Here is a 23,298-nt window from a genome sequence, read left to right as displayed (position 1 = left end):
GCTGGGAAAGGTTTCCCCTATAGAACTGCAGATCATTAAATAACTTCATCTTTCTGAAGGGCCTTTATGGGCATATTTCTTAGGATTGTAAACAATGCATATGAGGGATTTAAAAATCAGGCAAAATCTGCTGTTACATGAGTCCCAAGAGCAGCTCCAATTTGTTCTGCAGGAGAGGAGACTGACATTTCAGAGACACAAATGTCATGCTAGAGACTACAAAATAGCCCAAACTGGCACGTTATCCCACCTCTGCCCTCCCTGAGCTGTCCCAGCTCTCTCTGGAGCAGACAACACTGGCTCACTGGCCAGTCCTCACCAGCTGGCCCTGGGGATGCAAAACTGAACCGATCCCCAAATTTCCTCAGAATTGCCCACTTCAGGCTGCCCTGGGCTTTTCTGTGCATGAGGCATCCCACCACCAAGGCCTGCTCCTGTTTCCAGAATCCTCCCTGCAAGCAGAAGCTCAAATGGGAAGAAACTGCAGTAACAGAAGCCACTGTCTGTGTGTTCATCTGCACTGAGAGAAAAGCATGTCGTGCCCTTTAACCACACCTGGTGAAAACAAGGCAGTGCCTTGCTTCCTTCTGTGCTAGCAGGACCAGGAAAAGAGCTGTGGGAGAGACACAGATACACCTCATCCTGGTACTGTGTGGCAAGACCACAGAAAGCCTTGTCTCCTTTAAGATTTAATCCCCATCTGCACTAATGTTGTGCTAAGAACAGCTTTTTCTTTATTTGCCAAATTCAGTGTCAGTGATGCTCTGTGAGATGTTTACTGAGAAAATAAGTCCACTAATTTTTCCTCATTAAATTTTGGAGCCTTCCTGGAACAAAGGAAAGTGCACATTTTCTACATTCACAGATTTCTGATAAACAGGCAAGCTGTAAAGCACGACGTTGAATTCCTGCCAGCCTTGTGACGGCATCATCCCCTGGACTTCCGTGAGCTGCTGCGCAGTGCCCCTGCTGTGGGATCAGCACCAGGGCTCAGCAGTGCTACATAATGCTTCAGCTGCTGAATGGGCTCAAGGAGGAAAATCAACGTCATCCCAGCAGATCATCTTCACCCAGGAGAGGTCAGGGCATGGTATAGAAGCAGACTGGGTGCATTTCCAGGCTACGTACCACATCCTTCCCTCGGTTGTGCTATTTTCATGCCAGAAATTGTGACCTCAGTGCCTTTCTCACAGGTTTACACCACTATCAGCAATGGGTGGCTCAGACCTGCAGTGCAGGTCATCTCATCTCTGGAATGAGGTCTGTTCCACTGAGACTGCAGTGGTCGAGTGTGTGAGCATGAATCCCCCAAAAAAGTCCCTGTGGGCCAACTGTATCTTTAGTTCCAGCACTGCAGCTCCCTACCCTACAGCTTGACAGAGCTCAGCAGACTGGCAATATTTAATGGAGTATATTAAGAAAAAAAACCAGAGAAATACTGAGCTGTGTTAATTTCTGCCATAAATGAATACATTCAGCCCCTTTCATTTGGATCCTTGCCTGGTGATGGCAGCAGAAAAACCCACTGGCAGGTAGGGCAGCAGCCCTGATCAATTTCAGTGGTGACCCAGGGAGGCTTCATCAATAGGTGGAAAATAAGGGAAAGATTTCATGTAGTGAGCCTGGTCAGGTACAGCCCAGCAGATCAGCTTCAATGGAAGTGCATTGGCGCAATTGGGAGTGTTGGCAGACAGGCTGGAGTGAATCAGACAGGGGGGAGGGAGTGTGAGAAGTCACCGGCTGTTTGCTCTGCCAGAGATTTCCACCCCCTCAGCAATGCTGGTAGAGGCATGTGCCTGTGCTTCATCCTTTTCTGTGCATCACCAGCTAATCTTCACTACCCTCAGCAGCACCAGCACTGGCTGATGGGGTCCCCAGTTAGAGCAGAGAGGGAGCAAACAAATATTGGAGAGAGGGTCTTAAACTACCCCAGCAGTCTGATGAGATGCTAAGCCTTGAAGTTCAGATTTGACACTGTATTTTTTACTTTGCAGGGGTTCTGAAAACAGCTAAGTGTCTGCCTCTTTCTGGAATGCAGTTTGAGTGCCTTGCATAAGCCCCGGGTCTGCATCTTCCTTTGCCCTTACACCCTGCAGCTCAGGTACAAGGTTCATGGCCACCAAAAGGCTGTTAAAGCTCAGTCCCTCCTCATATGCCCTGTCACATGCCCTGCACAGTATTTCTGCTCCCCTTTCTCTTTGTGTATCTTCATGTAAGGGGAGGGATTCTGTAGATAAATAATACCAGGAAAGGTATTAATTATCTCTGAACCTTGCCTGATATTGGGGAGGCAGGCTGCTTTACATCATCTAGCAGTGTGAACCTTGGGGGCTTTTAGCTTCTTTAAAGGTAATTTAATAAGAAGGAGCAGTGAGAGGCAGCAGCGAGTGACCAAAGGGCTCTCTGCTCTGGCTAGCACCGTGTCACACAAGCAGAAGTTGCTGCAGCAGAGGCATTCATTGGCAGAACAGAAGTACAGAGGCAGCAGCAGTCTCCCACGCAGCTCAGGTAATGACAGGGTAGCAGCCAGGATCATTGTCTTAGATACTAACTAAGGAAGCAGAGACATTCTGAATTTGCTGCAGTCACTGCCATGGTGCAGTGTACAGTCTGCTTGTCTGCAGTGACCCTTTCTGTCAGCTCTCCCTTTCTGCCACCTTTACTGGCACTGTATGTTTATCCTGTACTCCAGCTGGATCAATTTTGCATGCAAGCCCTCTTTCCTTGTCATGAATTTGTGCTTCCTTACCACATGCTGGAAAGAGCCAGCTCCTATAAAGACTCTTCTGGAATCTAGTACAGTCCTGTAAAATCTATACTGAACTGAGCAAGGCTTAAATCAACAAGTGCCATCTATTTCCTGGGGTCTCACATTTCTTTCAGTTCTATTTCAAGCCAGTGAAAAGAAACTGGAGGAAACACAAGCTGTTTAGGTACTTCCTGTGCTGCTGAAATACCTGTTCCTTAATGTCAGTCCTACTGTCAAATATAACCAAAAGATGTTCCATTTCACCTAACTGCAGTTGGGAGTGACTTGGTTTGGCATGCCTCAAGCTGGAGCATCCATGGAGTAATTAGGAAGTGAGGAGTCAATCATCTTTGTTGTTGCTAGACCTCAGTGCAGTGACTGAGGTCTGATTCATACTGACACTGAATTCCCTTTATATGACAGAAAATGCAATCAAACCCATGTCCATCGGTCTTTTCTGTTCTTGGACTAAGTAATTGATTTCTAGCTCTGTTTCCCATGGTAACAAGGCTCTCTGATCACCAGCTGCACGTGTTGGCCCTAATAGCTTTTGAATCCACTGCTTTATTTCAGCCAAATAAGATGGCAGGATTGAGGTCTGAAGGATAATTAAGTTCCCACAAGTTTTCTGAAAAAAGTCTGCATGTGGCAGATAGTATTACTTCCACATCAGTACCTTCACTGCAGATGGGAACTCAATGAGTATACTAGAGAATCCACCAAGGGAAAAGCTCTTGTAAGAACCTGAACTAGGGGTAAGCTTCACCCAGAGGCTGCAATCACCCATGGGATCCAAATCCACAGGAATCCAGTGTTTGTAGAACAACTTGCTACTTCAAGAGAGCACTGCAGGTGTGAAATAACAAATCAGTATAAAATTAGGACTGTCTATGAGGGTTCCTCACAGAAATTCCTGGTGAAAAAAAGAAAGAGGATTTGCAAAAGTTGGTGATTGTTGAGCATCAGGGGAGGATGAATACTGCCATCAATGTATGGAATGTAAATCAGGAAAATATCTAAGTGCAAATATTTTTCACTGGTCAGCAAGTGAAATTAATTGCATTTCACTTCCAGGAGTGTTTTTAAAGAGTCAAGACTTAAACACTTCCCTCCAAACACAGGTGAAGAAGGAAGGTGGCAGTTTCTGGGGTAGCTGTGGAGTATCTCCAAGGTGTATCTGTGCACTCACTGCAAGCATGTCTGAGCTGTCAGCCCTGAGCACATCATTCCCAACACTGACCAGGTACTGGATCAGGCTGGAATCTGCAGGCTGAGCTGCCAGCACAGCCCAGTCTGAGGCTCATCAGTCAGCCCTGGCACTGGAGGTGACAGGGGCATGTTTCCTCCTGCACTAACTACTCCCATACATCACAGGCAGTGCTCTGAGCTTCTGCTGTGCTCTTGCTAGGTGCTCTGGGGTCATGCTGCCTCACAACCTAGCTGGTAACTGCCCTGCAGGGCTGGAGCCTCTGTTAAAAAGAAGGAGACCATGTCTCATCCTCAGGGAGATGTGGATGAAGGAGTGTGGTCAGGCTTACCTGTATGGGACAGAATTTGCTTCAGCATAAATGTGCAGATGTTGGACATGCCACTGCCCCAGCAGACTGGGCAAGGGCTGCTGCTGGGGAAGATGGGAGGGGCTGCACTGTTGTACTGGGGTGGTGGAAAAAAAGGTGGTTGTGGGAGAAACACTTCGTTTAATTAGTGTGTCAGGCTGGTGCCTAAATCAGAGCTGTTAGACTGGAGCTTCCCTGGGGTCAGGATCACAGTGCTGTTTCCAAGCACACACAGGGCCAAGCAGCTCTGTACAGCCTCTTCATGATTTGAGAGCAAAACACTGCAGAGCACCTGGGCTGGACCAGAGAGACTCATCCTTTACCAAAACACACAGCCAGCCCCCACCTCAGACACCTGGCTGAGGCAATGCCATCTCTGTTCTGGTATATCATATATAAAATTTCACATTTGTGCTTTCTGACTCCCTCTTGACAGCTCATCCCATCTGTCCTGATTTAAAATTCTCCTTCCCTCCCTCTTTTTCACTAGTTCTTCTTCTGGTGTTGCCTCTCCCACCCACAACATAGCTTCATTTGTACCTGGTCTGTCCAAGCTTTTATGCAAGAGGATTAAATCATCATTTGAGCCAGATCACTGGACAGCACTGGGCACTGAAACCTTAAATTATCAACCAAATCAGCTGCTTCATGTTTTGGAAGTCGTTTTTCCTGCATTGCAGATGGGGGGTGAGTGCTTGTGCCGTTTCCCATCACTCTTCCTCTCTGTGTGAGCTGCAGGCAGAGGGCGTGCAGCGTGCTGTTTGCTTGTGAAGAATAAAAGCGTGAGGTACACCTTTTCTTCTCTGCAAGTTGGAAATCCAGGGGCTCTTTTATGTTGTGCTTGGAACATTTGAGTCAGGAGCTGAATTTTACCCACCTCCTCCAAACCTCTTTTCCACTGAGAGCATTGCCAGTAGTTGGATGGGGGTATGCACAATTTTCACAGAACTGATGGAAAGGTCTTGCATTCCTGGGTAGGAAACACCATGTCCCAGGAAGGGCTTTTCCCCAGGTTCCTGCAAGTGATGGTCACAGAGCTTCTCTTTATGGAACCACTAGCCCCTGCCCATCAGATTTTGGCCTTCACAATCTCAAGGCTGGAGCAATGCAGAGTAACTGGCACCTGGGCAGGTCAAACATTCTCTGCCCCCAAGAAGCAGCTCAATCATGCTTGCTGAAGGAAGAAGGACAACTTTCAGCTGAGGCTGACAATGACCCCACACAGTTAGTGAGCATCATCACACGTTCTGCCACAGTTAAGAGGCTGGGACTCAAACACAGTACAGGTTTTATTATTAAAAAATGCATAAAAACTAAAGACATGCTTCCCAGAGTTAGAGTCCATATGTACATCTGCGCTTCCTAGGCAGCTGCAGGGAGCATAGCCTTCTGCAAAAGTGCACTGCACAGGTTTTTGTTACCCTTTGTTAGGTGTCATCTTCTCACCTGCATTTACAGCATTCCAGCTGAGAGAAAACCCTGTACCGCCTGGGGTGTAAGATGGTAGAATTTGTGTCTGTGACTGAGAAACCATACTGAATTTCTGGAGATACCTGTAGGACATCTCTGCTGAGTAGGAAACTTGACAGAAAGGACCCATGCTCAAGTCCAGGCTGAAATTCCTCTTCCTTAGGAAGAGTTCTCACTAAGGACTGAAACTTGACCTGAATTTTATATTTAAACCCCAACCTTACAACAGGCAAATACTAGATAATGAAGGGTGGAGTGTTCTGATACCAAGTCTGCAATCTCATTCGACTTTTTGGTCCCATATTTGCCAACTCAGTAAATGCTGACATTTGTGGTATTAATTTGAGGAAGTGCAATGTGGAATCCTAAGTAATACTGCCAAGTTTTCAGCGCAGTGAAAATAAAAGAAATTAAGATCTAGCAAATATTTAGGATAAGTAGAGCAAGATGTAACTGCACTTCCTTGCTGGGAACCACTGTACAAAACAAATGCTGATTTACAATAAAATATTAAATTATTAAAAACCACAAAAGCACTTGCAGTTATAGTGAGTCAGACATGCTGATTGGAAAACAAAACAAAACCCAAAGAGCAAAACCATTAATTTTGCCCTGTCTGGAAGGCTGCAGTGATACTACTCCATGTTTTATGTGACTTTTACAGCATGCCAGAAAACCTCCTAAATAAGAAGGCCAGTGGTTCTCAAGCTTTTTAATCACAAGGCCTCTCTCTTCAGAAAGAGATCTTCCAGTTGATCCCTTCCCCCCAACACATACTTCTTCTTGAAACTGATTTCACATGTCACTATAGCAGCTACAGTTCTTAGTTATTTGAAGAAGACATAGGACTAATAAAGGGAATGACTGAAAGAATCCAACTTTGAAGCAAATGCTGAATCCCGCTCCTGCTGAAACCGAGCAAGTCTGTCATTGTGTCTCTCAGTCTTCTTCCTCTCCTGGAGGGCAGCACTTAGCATTAATTAGCACTGTTTCCCCATACTGCTGTTAAGTCCTCTCTACACTGCTTCCTTTCCATTCCTTTGAAGTTGGATTCTGCCCTCACACAAGCCAGCTGCTCTCCCTCCCTTTGCATTTTAATGTCAGCTGCAAGTCTAGTCAGGCCTGAACTGGCATCAAACAGAAGAAAAAGAAAGACATAAAAAAAGGCATGGGGAGAAGAGGAATGCTGGATTTCATTTTTTTTTTTCTAATTTCCTTGCTCACCAAAATGTCTGAAACTCTTAAAAGAGCCCTGGACTGAGGAAGCGGCAAATGCCACTGCATGAAATGAGCCAGATGTTCAAATTCAGTGCTGGGTAGGAGCAGATCCACTGATCAGTTTGAGAACCACTGAGGTAGGCAACAAGTCTAGGCAGTACTGCTGAGTGAACACGAGGGGCATTTTGCCCTCTTCTCCTGAATGACAGTATAAATACCCACTAGAGTTTTCAGAGGTACCGGTCCCAAAGTCACGCAGCCAGGATTGAAGACAACATCTACACAAGAGCAAGCACTGACTGAACAGAAGGTGGATTCAGCTCTGCTCCAGCACTCAGTGAGAAGAAGCAGAGCACAGATTCTGACTGCCACCTTAGCTCTGAACTCCTGTCAGCAGGATGTGGTCAACCTGCAACTCTACTGCCTCCCTCCCCAAATCCAAGGGGTTGTTGGGGTTGCAGTTCTTCCAAGTTATTTGCCACTGCAGCCCACACAGGTGGTGAAAGCTACAAAAGCTGCCCAAGAGCCCTGGCCAGTGCTGTTCAAAGCCATTCCAGGTGTGGCATCAGAGCCCCAGGAGACACAGCACCATGCTGCACACATCCAGTCCCAGGGAAGCAGAGTGTCACTGCTATGTACAGGCTAGCAACTTTTCTCTCCTTCTGTCTCTAGCTCATACAGAAGGCTTTTGTCCTCCCCTTCTTGTCCATCTGGATGCCTTTCACCCTCAGCATCATCTCCAAGGCACAAGGGGCTCATGATGTAGCGATAGTCACTTGTGACAGCAGCAGCTGCCCCAGCAACAGTTTCTTCAGCATCAATATTTCCAAAGGAGGAGTGCAGGGCAGGGTCACTTGCAGACACCTCTTTGTCCTTCCCAATGTTGACGTAGAGAGGATCTTGGCTGGAAGAGAGCGTGGACATCCTCCCACGAATCATTTCCAGCTGGGACCGCAGTACTCCGAAGCTGGGGCGTAGCTTGGGCTCAGGATGCCAACATCTGCACATGAGATCATAGCTGCAAGACAGAGGGACACAAGAGCACTGAGAAGGGGAGCAGCCATGCCCCACATCTCTGAGCAGAAGTTCTGGGCAGTGAAGCTTAAAAAATACAGACACTTCCCCCAAAACCTGTCAGTTTTGGCCTTGCACAGGAGATACACCATGGATGCCTATCATAGGTCTAATTTCTTGTTTCTTCCCGTTTTCAACAGCATTCTCCCTATAGTCAAAACATTTATTTAGACAGTATCAAAACCCCAAAAGCCCTGCTGAATTTCTTGGTAAAGCTCTTGCTCTGCTGTCTCCAGGGAGCTAGAATAGAACTGTGAAAGTGACATTACCTAGTAGTAGCCTTTGAATTTATTCATAAAAAACACCCTCACAACCTCTGCCACAGCTGAAGCCATCCCTCCAAATTCTAGTTCAAGAGCAGATAAATCACAGGAAGAAAACAAAGATCAAACTGTGGGAGGTGCATGTTCTTTCCAGAGTATTTTTTCTTTCATGCCATGTTAACTCAGCATTCCCAGAGTAATGGAAGTGTGCTGCTGTTGCTGCCTGACAAGTTGTCAACAGGACTGGAAAAAGGCACACTGGGTTTGTTTAGAGGGCTGCTAAAGAATGGACAACAGCTTCAGTGCTGAAGAGGGGTGCTGAAATGGCCTTTCAACTACAAAGGTAACACCCTGGTGCAGAAGACACGTTCAGGGCCATCACCAGGTCCAGGTCCCATCCTGCAGCCTTCCTCCTGTGGCCAAACACCTCAGCTCTGGCTGCCCCAGGGCCAGCATGAGGAGAGCACCACTGGCTCTGCTGGTCTGTGCCTGGGCAAGGAAGGGGAGCTCTCCTGCTCCTCTGCTCAGTGTCTGTGCTGGCTGCCCTCCCTCCGGAGCGCTGGAGCTCAGCCAGAGCCATTGTCCTGCTCCTCTTTGTGCATCACCCACAAGGCTGGCAGCTGCATTCCTATGGTCTCATTGTTGCCAGTTTTGCAGGGAACAGGAACAAAGCACAGTGCTGGCACTGAAAAACACTGCATACAAATGAACCTCAGTTGAACTTGTAAATGGAAAAAAATCTGATATGGCCTTTACTGGGAAATAAAGCATTTCATGATGGGTTTTATTTTACTTTTTGTATTCCTTGTGATCAGAATTACAAGACTGTTTTTGATCTCACATTACTTTTACAAAAAACTTCTATGGTTCAGTTGTCTTAATCCTGATTTACATCCCACACAAACAGTAGAAATGCAGATAAAACAGAAACTTCAATTATGTGCAACCAAATTAAATACTTTCTTTTACCTCTGCTTTCAATCAGCATAATCCATTTGAAGTAAAGGTAGAGAAATACTGGCTATACTGAAGCAGCCCAAAAGTCCATTTGCCCCAGTACCCTATGCCTGACAGAGTCCAGTAGCAACACTTGGGGAAAGCATGTAAGCTGAGGGTGAGCATGTAGTGAGATCTTTCTAGTATATTCTTTCAGGCCTCAATAACCTATAGCTCAAGGACCTCACAAAACAATGGTTGTACCTTTTCAGTAGTTTTTGATGGATTTTTCTCCAGTGCCAATCTAGAAAGTTTTTGAGTCTCTCCTCCACTTTTCTGCATCCCTAACATCCTACAGCCATAAGCTCCACAACTTGGAACCAAAGCTACTCAGAGCAGTCAAGATGCAGACGTGTATTTAATTTAAGCAGTGATATAGCAAGGTTTTCATTTATACTCAGTAAAAGTTAAAATAAACTGCTGAGAAGATGAAAGTGTTCAGCTTTAGTAACACGAGTACAGATTATTCCCTATATAGAAAAAAAGGAAAATATTGAAATAATTCAACACCAGAGCAGGAGGAAAGAGGTCTTACACCACTAAAACCAGTGCTCATAGTTTTATCTTGCTTTGGGAACAACACACAGAAAACAGAGCCTTGCTTGGGCTCTCAGTGAAATGATTTCACTTTGTCCAGGCAAGGTAAGTTTTTTCCCTGTGATAAGTTATGGTGACAGTCACTGGGGGATCCCAGCCCCATGTGAGGGGACCAGGAATCTCCAATGTCCACCCATAGAAAAGGGATTCCTGAGCAAACATCTGCTGTGAAATGCTGGCCAAGAGTGATCCCTTGGCAGCAGGATAAGGCAGGAGCACAGGCTGCAGCATGTGCTGCCCTGTGGAATACCTAGGTCCTTCCTGTAAGTCTGAAAATTCTGCAACCAGAATCTTAAAGATTGTCCTGGATTTGTTCCTAGATGTAATTTAAGGTGGAACATGGAACACTGATCTACACAACTTCAGTTTGTCCCATCTGCTCTCTTCTCTTTCAGCCTGCTATTTCTGAGAGTAGTAGATCAAATTTTGAAAACTGGGCCAAGCTTTGAAAGAGACATGCAGGCCACTGCCTCAGCAATCCAATTTCCTCGTAGTCTTGTTAGATTGCCTCTCTATTCAGCCTTCAGGGTGTGCCATGGAACTCATCCTTATGCTCAGATGCTGGCCTGAGAAGGCAGGGTTCAGTGATTCTGGAAACACAATTACAGTTTCCACAAAGCCAAGGATTGCTAATGTTGACACTGTTGAAACCATTGAGCCAAGTTAGCTGCTTGTGTAGTTACTACAGGTTCCTGGGAGCTCTGCCAGCAAAGAATATCTAGTAGCTAACCCAGGGGCTTTCTAGTGAATGGCTCTGTGTACTGGAAAGTGGAGAGATTCAGATCAGCATCCCAGCCAGCTGCCTCTGTTTCCTTCCAGTGAGCCAAATTTCTCAAATAATCATGTCAGCAGGGTGAGGAAGTACTCACACATCTTCCAGGCACTCCGGGGGCTGCTTCAGCCTGTTCCCACTGATGAGGTAGTTGTAGATTTCTGCATTCTCAATGCCAGCATAAGGGGTTTGCCCTCGGGTCACAATCTCCCACATGGTCACCCCGAACGCCCACTGAAAGAGAACAGCACAAGAGTGAGTGAACAGACCGTTCCTGCTTGCTGGGCTTGCTTTCAGCAGGCTCAGACTGTGCTGGGTAATGTCATCTCAGCAGCAGTGATGCAAGGGCTATCCAAACTCTAGCTACAAAACAGAAGTGACCCACCAGATGCTGCTGATGGTGACACATCATCTTAGGAGACAACTCGAGGCTCTGCCCAGCCCCATCCTGCAGTGGAGGAGCAGATATGGGAGCCATTCCTGTCTTCCACCTGCAGATCCTTCCTACTTATGCTGTTTATGGTATGTGGTTTTATGTCAGTTTTTTTTGGTTCACAGCCAGAAGTAAGTTTTGGGGCTCACAAATCAATTTCTTAATTCATTTAACCAGATTCTGCATTTTTAGTAATGTACAGGCACCAGTGGAAGTAGAGCTTAGCCATTAACCAGGGCAAGGAACAAACCACTTGTGGCTCACATTCTACTGTACACTGCACAGCTGTACTTGTACTTTTCAACTGAACTGCAAGGTTTGTGAGGTGTAAAAAATATTATTTTCATAAGCAACCCCCTGTCCACTGTCTGTTGTAAACTGGCTGAACCAGTGACCACCAATCACTGAACACTGTCTACAGTGGATGCTGCAATGGCTGGGCAACACAGCAGCCACATTACCAAGGCACTCTTGGTTGTCTCTTCAAGGACATCATGACAGGGATAACTGGAAAGGCAAGTCCACAGGACTGAAGGATAAAACTTAGTGTGAAAATAGATCAAAAGGCAGCAAGGAAGAGGGAAGGCAGTATCAGAAAAAAAAAATCCCAAAAGGAAAATAAGTAACAATTACAGATGAATGGGTTTAGCCTTGCTCCCAAGGGGCAAAGTTATGGTAAGTGTCTAAGCACTGATGTATTCAGAGATATGGAGCTTCACTAATGCCTTCTGCAGCAGAGTACCTTTGCTGCACTTGTACATAAGTGTGTGGGTTACATGCATTTCAAATGTCACCTCCAAACTGTCAGGCAGAAGAAAAAGGAAAAAGAGTAAGAGGAGAAACTGCATAAAGAGAAGAAAAGGAAGAGGAGGAGGGGAAAGATTAAAAAGAGGATAGGGATAAACACTAACAAATAAAGGACAAAAGGATAATAAGAAGAAAAGGGCTGATGTTTTTGCCATTAACCTCTCTCATATATATTTTTAGCCTTGAGTTCCAACAGCACCCAAAGCAGAGGTAGCACCCTCCCTCAAACACAAGTAAACTCCTTCTCCTACCACCAGGGCATTTCCCACCCTCATGGGATTCCTCCACTGCAGCAGGAATACAGGTGGTCCCCAGAGCAGCAGAGCAAGGCTCACCACATCACTGTGTGTTGTGTACAGATTGTCTGCCAGGCTTTCCAGGGCAAGCCACTTCACTGGCAGCTTGGAGGCACAGCCCTGGCGATAGTAGTCCCCACTGTAGATTTTCTTAGAAAGTCCAAAGTCTGCAACACTCACATTCATGTTTTCATCCAACCTATGGGAAAGTTTTTACAGATGAGGAAAGGCAAAAAAAGAAAAAAAAAAAAATCAGAGAACTGGGATATATGGCTCACCAAGTATTACACAAAAGGAGAATGATTTCATCTACTTGGTAACCAATGTGAAACAGTTTAATGGTCTTGAACTAGTTCCTTCAGACTAACAGGGAACTAATTATGACTAAGGAAGTAAGGCAGTGGCTAGGCTCAGATGGTCTAGTCTCTTACACAAAGAAAACTCAGATACTTTCTGCTGTTTCCAAGATTATCAGAGGAATCTGCAATGCTCACCGCACCCCATATTGGCAACCAAAAAAATCACAGATTGCCTAGACTACCTGTTAAAACTGCTAGATCTGCAACACCTCCTCTTCAGACCTGGTTAATGGTCTGAATTGCTCTGTCACCCTCTTAAACCTATACATGTTGGCAGAGAGTCCAAGTAAAGGCCACAAACACTTCATGTTCCTGGGCCTCCTAAAGAATGCACTGCTTTCCCCAGAAAATAGGCTGAAATAGGCATTCAGCTTCCTCTGAAGGATGTCTGCAAAAATAGAAAATCAGTATGGGTTTCTCATAAATGCCAAAGCAGGCTAAGCCATCATTTTTCATCATAACTATCAAGCTCTTTGTCTGTACATCTTGACATTGAAATCCCTTTGGAAATCTGTGTCTTATTGTGGGTTTTATTAGTTGTTGTGGTTTTGTTCAGAGGCAGAGTTCTGCTATCACAATTAGTTGTTCCTTACTCCATTCTCAGGGAAGAAGCAGAGTGGAAAGGATAAAAAAACTACTTTTCTTTCCTTCAAAGCAGTCAAGGTAGTTTGGTGTCAAGAACAGTGAAGTGGGATCATACAGGGTGTTCACCATGCAATTATTTTTAGAGGCATTCTCCACAAGCTTTCAAGGAAACTACAATTCTTATATTGTGATGATCAAGTCCTCAAAATACCAGAAATACAGACTTCATGATACAATGGAAGTTCTTTTCCTAACACAGCCAAACCCATTCCCTCCTGTTGGTTACTTTATATGGTGGAATAAATAGCCTGTGCTGACACACAGCCACTGGAGTGGCAATTACAAACACATATTGTAATCAACTCTATGAAACTCTATGTGCAGACCAATGATGGAAAAGTTCCTTATAAAAAGGGTCTGTTTGAAAGATAAGTGGGACTTTAGGAGTTGTTCCCTGTTCCCAGCAGCACCACCACACACTCCACCACAATGACCATGACTCCTTATGTCTATTGTCACTTAAATGCAAATATCAGCACTCTTAGACAGGACTCCCCACATGTCATGCAAGAAGTTTTCCATCCCTCTCTCTCACACTCTGGTCTTTCTTTTCTCTAAAGACTCATTAAGCACTTACATGCAGTTCCGAGCTGCAAGGTCCCTGTGTATGAAATTTTTTGAGCTCAAGTACTCCATCCCACTGGCAATGTCAATCATGAACTTGAGGAGTGTCTGAACAGGCAAGTTCTGTAAGAAATAATGATTTAGGCTCTGTTCCTGGAGGCTTTCAAACACATATGACAAAACTGCAAGGTTTGCTGCCATTTACAAAGTAGAGATGGGGAATACAGGGAGGGGATGGGATGGGAAAGAATGGGAGAACTGGTCCTCAACATGCATGCAATGAAATACTTTAAAATGACATCTCACAATTTCCTTTGGTATTAAAATCGAGTAATCTGCCAGTGCCTTGGGGAAACAAAACCTGAGCTGATCCAAAGACATCCTCTGAAAACCCCAACCCTCCCAGAAGGAATCCTACAGTAAGAGAGCCTTACAAAGGGGTTTTCCCCAATCCTTGACATCAGCAGAAAGGCGTGGAGGTCTCCGTGCTTCATGAAGGGCAGGATCACCATGGGAATTGGGAGACGGCCCTTGGGGCGGCTTCGCAGGCTGACCCCTGGTGAGCACACACAGCAAAGGGTGTTACAAACACATCATTCCCAGCAGGGATCTTACAGGCTGCTTGCCTTCCTCTTACACATCTGGAGGAAAATGGGCAGTTTTGGTGGGTAGATTCCATGCTCCAAGCTTCTATGACTTTATACCAGGGGTGTTAAGATGCCTCTAACCCTGTTTACTTAAGAGGCTGCACTAAGAGCCTCTCCACTCTTCTTGCAGGACCAACTATAAATGTTCCTAGTTCACTCCAGACCAGACAGCCCCAACCCCGGGCTCTGCAGAGCAACCCTCATATTCTGGAAAATACCTGCATTCCAAAGTCTACCCACTAATGTCTTGCTTCTTACTCAGTATTTTGGAAAGGCACAGTTTTCTCCTATTTATAGTCTACCTGCCCACCTGTTCACATTTCACACACAGTTTAGACACGTCTCAAACAACCAAAATCTCCCTGATGCATTTGCAAGAACTAAAGAAACAGTTTAATGGGAGCTGGTTGTTCCTGATGTGTGGGGAGCATCACACACACTCCAGCTGCCCGGGGCCTGGGAAGGAGTGGTGCTGGACTGTGCAGGACTGCAGGAGCACAGAGGAGCTCTGTGGCATGAGCAGAGCTCTGTCTTACCAATCAGTTTGGTGACATGAGGGTGGTCAAACTCCTTCATACAGGCAGCCTCCCGCAGGAACTCCTCAATGTCAGTCGAGGTGAAGATGTCCGCTGGAAAAATGACCGTAAGTTTTCTTTCTTTGCAGGGACTTTACAAATAATGACTGCCAAAAGCTTGTTCTTTGTGGCACAGCACATCCTCTATAGCTAGATAAGCCATTTTAAACAAAGCAGAGCCTGGCTGTGCTCTCTCCTGGGAGGCAGCAGTAAGCACACACCAGGGACATCTGGTAAGTTAGTTCTTGGCACAGTAAAGAACCGCTGGTTAGCAGCTCTTTTCTGAGTAAGAACTTTCCTTGGAAGCTGTGCAAACTGTGGGGGGGGGGGGTAAAGATGCAAGAATAAGTTAGGTAAAAGAACATAAACTACAAATGTCAGGGAGAGGAGATGCCATACAAATGAAAGAAAATGTTAAAACTGAGGAGATGCCTAGAGCCCATGACTGGCACAGCAGAGCTCAGTTCATCTCTCACAAGGAAGCCATGAAAGATCAATGCTTTTATATCTCTTAGCATGAGTAAGTCTTATAAGGTGCTAGAGCTAAGATTTCTTAAATAACCACTCTGCTGGACAGCTTGGACCAAATTCAGCAGTGACATATATCAGCAAAATTTTGGAGTAAATTATTTCTCATTGCTATGACTCCAGATTTATGGAAACACATCAGTATAATCAAGAAGTATCTCAGTTGACTACTTTCATCACTGCTGCTGCTGAATTTAGCAGGAGTCCTCCAGTCCTGCTGCAAGATCAGACTCAGACCTGTAGGGGAGCATTCACATTATCTGCTTTAGGCAATTAATTTCAATATGATTCAGAAGACAAAAGGAGACTCCCTTTTAACAGTCAATGAAGAAAGGAAGGTGCCTCTGGAGGCTGACAGATTGTTCCTAAGTAAGTTAGATGCCTGAAGGGAGACATTCTGACTACACAAAAGCGTTCAAACTGATTAGAATTATCGTTGAAACTGGATAAAAACGATACAACTTACACTGGAATGGTACTAAGTGTATCTAGTACAAGCTGTTACTCTGTGACAGCAAACTGAGTTCCAGAGATAAGTGAGTGTGACTGCTTTCAGTCAATCACAGTTAATTTTTGCCTTACAGGCAAAAGAGATCAAATAGCATAGGTTTACATGTATAAACACACCTATACACACATTTCCTTTGATTTCTACCTATCTGTTAATTGCTTTTCTTGTTGCATACTTCTGCCTGTTAGTTGCCCCTGTTATGTACATTCACCAAATGACAAATCAGAAAGGGGCTGGACTGCTCAGTCAAATGTGCTGAGATGAGTTAGCTTGTCACTGCACTCAGCCCAAACACTCTCCTGTTTATTCCAGGCTATCTGCTTGCAGGAACACTCTTCTTTCACTTCTGAATTATTAGGGCAGGGCAGACCTGTCTGAGCTGTCTGTGCTACATGATGCAGTGGTTTTGGTTGCATTCACCACGTGCTACTTGCTCTAGAAGCAACTGGGGGCCACAGGTCCTTTCCTGAAGGGCTTCAACTACAAAAAGACTGACATGACAGGGATGGGAGACAACATGGGTAGAGTGGCTGAGTGGGAAGCTCAGAGAGAAATAAAGAGCACCAGGGAATATCTGCTGAGAGTAGGACAGACAACATTTAATCCTTCCAAGCTCTCTTTTCTTAAGTAATTCAGGTATCCCTGTTCCCACATACCTTTCAGCATCTTCACTGCCACTTTCTGGAAAGAGCCATCATCTAGCTTCAGCAGTGCCTCTCGAACAGACCCAAACTCCCCTGTAAAATTACCAGAGTAGGCAGTGAGGGAACAGCTTCTTGTGAAGAAAGTATGATTCACAACAGTTCACTTCAGGGGTCACTGGCAAAGAAGCTGAGTACCCATAAGAAATGCTTCATTTTTCATTCTGCAGCTCCAGACAGCAGCTTTCAGCACGTGTGTCTAGAAGAGATATCACTACAAAAACTCACAAAACTCACTGTGCTCACAGTCCAAAAGGCAAAGGAAAACAAGAAAGGAAAAATGCAATCCCTGACCAGACAGATGATGCAGAGACAGAGTTTAAGCTGGGCAGACATTTCTGGGGAAGTCAGATCATGAGGTTCTGTTCAGAGAGGAGGCTCTTTGCTGGAACAGCAAGTGGATGGGTTGGCTGAGGAAGCTCTTACTATTGACAGCCATCAGAGCTGAGTGATAGTGCAGGAGTGCCAGGAGTCAATCATTTGAGACACAGCCTTATCTCTCAAAACTCAGAGAATGACTCCTATGAATCACAGCTGACCAGAGGAAACACAGAATATCTACCTGTGTGTGTGATATGGTGATTCACAGAAGGCAGTGCTTTGCTCTGGTGTGTGCTCTAAGGGAATGCAACAGGCCAAAACCTCTTCAAAATATTTAGCCTAAAGAGGCTTTATACCACAACCTAACAGCCTCTTTGCATTAGATCTGGCTCTAGATTTGATCTCCCTAATTTTGTAACTGGTTATCCCACCCAAAATGCATGTGAGGAACTCTAACACTGAAAAGAAGGAAGCAAAATATGGCACTCAGGACACCTACCCCAGAAGCATTATCATCCCACTAGCTTTTCACCAGTGTCCTTCACTACTCTATGGCACAAAAAACATGAGCAGTGGATCTGACAACCAACCAGGAAAATGGGAAAGAGCAAAGGCATTTTGTGCTGCTTCCATACTATGGAGCTGTTGCTCAGCTGTAGAGTCATCAGAGCCCAAGATAATGCAGTAATATCATTTTATATCATGTAGCCTGGGGTTATGGCAGTGGGGCTGACCACAGGTCCTGCCAGCTGGCATCCCCACACCAAGGCTGTGCCCTAGGGCTCCTGTGCAACCAATTTCAGTTCACCTGTCATGGGAACAGCCCAAAAGGGTTGAAGTACTATCCCAGACACTGGCCAAGAGCTAACACTCACAAACAGATGACACAGCTGTTTAATGACTTAGCATTGTTAAGCCTTCTGAGACCACTTCTGCAGGGAGGTCATCTTCCTGCTCCAAAAGAAACACATTTGTTCTAGGAGGAATGGAGTGGAAGAATGCTCCCTGTGGGAAAGGGTAAAAAAAAACCTGCAATAAAACTAGTCTTATAAAGAAAAAGGTAAAGTTTATTTGAATATTCCTTCACTTAAATCTCTGCAAGAAATTCACAGACCAGTGAATTAATACTACTTTGGAAAGCTGAGCATAGACTGCAGTTCATGACTGTGTAGCACCATATTATAGGAATGGCTTAGCCAATATCCTCTTAGTTATGCTAAACCTCTGAAATGTTTTATCCCAGCAGAATGGATAGTTCCATTTAAATTTCCATCTACAAGCTGGAGAAAAAACAGGCTGCTTGTAATTGCTTCTCCCTACTCAACAGTTAAAAATAACACAAGTGGGATTTTCAATGTAAAGCCTTGTTCAGTTTTGGTTCTTACCCTTGCCCAACATTCTTCCCAAGGTGAACTGCTGTTCCTGGATTAAGACATCTTTTAGTTTTGTCTTCAACTCATCACTGATCCCTACACTCTCCACTGGAAAAAGAAAAACCAAAACAAAACAGAGACAACAAAACAGATAAAGCATCAAATAAAGGATATTTAAATATTCTGTCACAACATCAAGACCTGTTCTAATCTCCATTTCTAATCTGATTCCCACATTGTAAGTAGGAAAACCTGAAAAAGGCAGAATTGCCTTCCATGTCCTTGAGCCTCACCACAGACAAGCAGCCAGTACCTTTCAACCATCAGAAAATGTACTTATAGTACTTAAAGGTAGAGGGTATGATAATACCACCTTTAAACACTCCAAGAATAACAGGAAAACAGAAATAATATCAAGAATGCTGGGAAGACAAAATCCAATCTGAAGGACCACTCACAGACACTGGTTCATACAGCTTAATTTGATAGAGCTGCACCATTTTAATGACTGTCTGGAGGATCACCCTAACCCAGCTATGCAGTGCTGCCACAGAGAGCCATGCCCTTCCTGAACTAGGAAACAGAAATGGATCATCTGCCCATTCCTGGGACTCAATGTCCTCTTTGATAAGTTACTAATTCCTGGCTTTCCAAGAATGATTAGTTGGTTCATGCTTGTAGCACAGCTCAGTTTAAATACTCAGTTTAATACTGAGTTTAAAAAAGTCCTGCTAGTATTGTTAAGCCATATTTATCTCACCACTGGATTATATTCCAGTCAAAGGAATCCTTGTAGAGTGAAACTGGGGCAAGGGAGTGGTGGATTTATGTCTTGCATTAATATACATAATTACTGTAGCTGTAATTAGCAAGGGCTGTGTAATTGGGATGGCAACAGCCATTTTGGCCTTTCACCTCTGCAATTCCCAGTGTCTAAGCCTCATTGTAAACTAATCCCATGTTTTTGATCAAGAAACACCAGTTTCAGTGAAAACAGAGAGAGCATTGTAAATACATGAACACAGCCTCCCAGGCAGAATCACTCAGGTCATTTTACTTACATGTTGCTTCAATCAGCTCTGGGCCCTCCCTGTTGAAAGACCTGGCAGCTCTGAAATGGACTGCTGGATCCCCCCTGCCAACCACACTGCCAAAGGCATGGCTAGAAGGCAGAAAAGACACACAGGGCCATGATTACATGGGCCATTCACTTCTAAGAGGGTGTGTTGAACAGTATGGATGATTTCTCACCCCTTGCCATATAAGTTCTGCAGACTGCTTTGTTAAAGAGGATATATCTGGAGAGGAGGAACAATGAATTTATGCTGCTTTGCTGATGCACCTGCAGCCTTCCAAAACAGGGCAATCACACCTCCCACGTGCCCAGGAGAAGCTGCAGGTTGGGGCAGGTTGCAGGGTCCTAGGAACAGAGATGCTGCTGTGGCAGGGAGGCCTGGGAGACTGCAAAGAACAGGAACCTTGTTTGCAGGAGGGAGCAAACCCCAGCCAAGTGTCAGAGGTGATGCAAAGGAAACTTTGCTGGGGATCCAAAGGGTTCTATCAGGTGATAGACTGAAAACCAGCATGGGATAAAGGGCTCAGTCCATTAGAATGCAGATATTTCATCTCTGGATGTTTTCTCTTTGCATGTCTTAAGCAGCAGTGCAAAAAACTACCTTGATAAAGTTTATATTTCTACAGTCTAATAAGGCCTAACTATTAGCATAACTTTTTTTTTTTCTACTGTATTTTTGGTGTTATTTTGAAGAAAAGGCAGGCACCCCAAAACTATGGAAAAAACTGAGCAACTAACTCCCCTCAAAAAAAAATCCCAACAAAAAACCCAACCAATACAATTACCCAAAGAAACTGCCAAAAGTACTCCATCCACAATGGTTTTTTTTGAAAAATAATTGAGACAGAAACCACATCAGAAGAGAAAGCAGAGATCCCTCTAACCAGCACAAGGAGAAACTCCCTTACCCAAACCGAGTTTCCTTTCTTCTTTTTCGAAGGAGAATAAGAGCCAGGGCAACAGCAGTGACCAGAGCTGTGAGAATGCCCAATGCCACAGGAACCCAGGATGTCCCATAAGGAGGTTGTCTCTGGCCACCTAGATGATGGAGAAAACACCAGTCAGGAAATAGAAGACTGCCAATGTTAAACAGAGCAATTTCTCCTTTTGCTTTTAAATGGGAAAGCCATGGGAAAGCTGCTGAACCTGGTGGATCTTTGTAATCATGAGAAAAACTAGCTCTTTCTCACAGCAAAGGCAGAGAAGAAGCATCTAGTTACCAGAAATGTGCAGGTTTCACCCTGTCCTTTTTGAGGCAGACATCAGAACCTTGACCAGGTAATACAGAACTACCTGAGTGTCAGCCAGGCAACATTTTGAAAGAAACAGAGAAAGACAATTGCCTTATGGCAATCTGGTTTGAAATATTTACATTTTTCCTCTAACCCTTCCCACAAAGAGAAGCACCCTGAGGGACTTGGTATTAGCTGTAATTTTACAATGTTGTTTGGTTAGTTGCAGCTCCTCAATGTCTCTCCCCAAAGAAAAGGTGAATTTTAAAAAGTCCCCTGTGAGTCAAGAAATAAGTTAGTCAGCCTACAGGTTCCAAGGCTGAAATAATATTTGCTCCCCGAATACATATACTTTTGACTACAAAATGTCTACAGAAGAAATGGAGATGCTGCCAATCTGAGCAAGTTGCCAGGCAAAGAAGATAAGCAGTACAGTTCTGAATAAAAAAGAATATTATCTATGCCTGGCAAAAAAATGATAAATTAATCCAATTCCCTGAGAGATTTCTTCTCATTACTAAAGAATAAATGTGAATTTGAATGGGTTTATTAAAATCTAGGATAGCCCTCATATCTCCAAATTTTTCAAGAGAGAATGAAAAAGGTCCCTGAGCAACTCCATCTTGGTGCTCACTTGCTCACCCTCAGCAGCTGACTGCCCTTTACCAGAAGGTGAGGAAGAATCATCTTTGATGATGTAAGTAATCCTGTTTTAAGTCATGACAGTACAAATAAACCTGTTCTTAAAAGAGATTTTAGGTTCATGGGCTGGAATTTGGACGGGCCTCTGCACAGATGCATGTGAAAAAGAGTCAGACAATCCTTACTGATTGTAAGGATTAATCCTTAGAGTCCTGGCTGGCAAGAGGCTTCTGAGGCTTGATTAACAGCTACATTGAGGAGCCTTATCATCCAGGATTTTAAAGAAGTGATATTAGTCTAATAAACAGGTAGAGCTTAAGGACACAGAATTGTGGACAAAGGAGGAAGCAGACTAGCACTTCTCCACTTGAAGCAAATTATCAGATCCTTAGTACTTATTTTCCAGCATCTTATCTCCTTCAGTGACTCACATATTCTTTTACCACCCAGAAGGCTTTTTACAGGCTCTGGGCCTTATGATACTCCCTCTTGCTGCAATTTTCAACCCAGCCTTCAAGGCTGTTTATGAGGAGGGAGAGATCAGAAACAGAAGCTGTATGTAACTCCAACCATCTCCACAATCCCCAAGCCAACCACTTGGGCTGTTTCTGCCTAACAATCAGGGTAGAAACAGCTAACAACACTGATGTAAAAGGTCCTATCTGATTGTTAACAATTAGGTTTCCTTCCCCCTGTGGTGAGACAAACTTCTCCTGGCTTATTTTTCCAGTCTCTGTCTGTTGAATGCTCTGGTGAGAGAGCAGGGACTTCTGGGGAGCCTCTCCAAAAGGAGTGCAGATGAGAACAAAACTAAACTAAATTATTCTGCCTGTTTCTAAACTGCTGGGAATCAGGAGCCCATCCCACAGTTTATAGCAAATGTGTCAGAAATAAATATGAATATCAAAATTCACTGCTTCTCCTCCTCTGCCCCACACATTGTTGCTTCCCACTCGTGTCACTGAGCTTGAGAGGAGGCTGCAGCACACAAGTTGCCTCTCCTCTCTCAACTCTGTCTCTCCCTCATCACCTGCAAGCCCTTTTGCAACCAGCATATGCCTTAAGACTGCACAAGGCAGAGAGAAGACTATTATTAGAACAGTTTAAAAGAGTATTTAGGAACCCTTTGATGGTGAGCCCTTTTATTTCACAGAAAGTTTGTATCTCCAAGGTGTGCAAAGAGCATAATCCAAGAGTTTTCTTCTGCCTACAACAGAGAAGAATACAGATAGGCAAAGGCTATTAAACCATCCTGCTCCTTGCTCTGCAATGAAAAAGAAAGGTTTCTACTGAGAAAGTTTCTGAAAATATGAAAACAATCTTTTTTAATAGCACACAAGATCTCTGCATAAGTAGGGTGGAGCTCCCACTAGCTTTGCTGTGATGACAAATTCGACTTAAAGTTTATAGGAGCTTAGTCATCCTCATTGCCGCACTGGGAGCTGGTCAGAAACCACCCCTGGCATTTCTCACATAAACCAGTGCCAGTTTGCTATTTTAGGAAAGGAAGCTACTTATGTTTTCTACCAGGCCTGAAACAAAACTGCAGTCTTTCTGCAGCTCTGCTGCTTAAGGCCTGTCAGTGTTTCCACAGTGAACTTTTACTTCCAGCCTGTTATGCTTGTGAAGAAATACATGTGCTTCCAGACAGCATTTGGCCAAAACAAGCACCACTCCTGATGCTACTTTTTCTGAGGTGGTTTGTAAATAAAAACAATCAAGCAACAACATATCGTGCTTTTAGGATTATCCCATTCCAGCTCCATGTAAAATGCAAACCCTAAACGTTCCCTGGGGCTTATTGCCAGTGATGGCTATTTTCCAAAGGGAACTCCTAGCTCTTTCAGATAATTTTGTCTTTATTTGGGTGCCACAGAAAGTATCTGATCAAAAA

At 44.5% G+C, this 23,298-nt stretch overlaps 1 protein-coding gene across 1 annotated transcript in view; it reads right to left on the bottom strand.

Annotated features, from left to right (window-relative positions):
- Window positions 1-5,576: 5,576 nt before the first annotated feature.
- The window catches only part of TYRO3 (TYRO3 protein tyrosine kinase), a 40,746-nt gene continuing 23,024 nt past the window's right edge, over window positions 5,577-23,298 (bottom strand). The window contains 10 exon segments of the mRNA XM_079309165.1: window positions 5,577-8,011; window positions 10,793-10,929; window positions 12,271-12,430; window positions 13,813-13,922; window positions 14,234-14,355; window positions 14,983-15,075; window positions 16,717-16,797; window positions 18,468-18,563; window positions 19,517-19,617; window positions 20,439-20,568. Coding sequence (XP_079165291.1) covers window positions 7,636-8,011; window positions 10,793-10,929; window positions 12,271-12,430; window positions 13,813-13,922; window positions 14,234-14,355; window positions 14,983-15,075; window positions 16,717-16,797; window positions 18,468-18,563; window positions 19,517-19,617; window positions 20,439-20,568 — 1,406 coding nt within the window. The 3' untranslated portion in view covers window positions 5,577-7,635.

The sequence above is a fragment of the Erithacus rubecula genome, assembly GCF_903797595.1.
Source record: "Erithacus rubecula genome assembly, chromosome: 6".
NCBI classification, from domain to species: domain Eukaryota; kingdom Metazoa; phylum Chordata; class Aves; order Passeriformes; family Muscicapidae; genus Erithacus; species Erithacus rubecula.
This window is presented reverse-complemented; position numbering and strand designations above follow the sequence as displayed.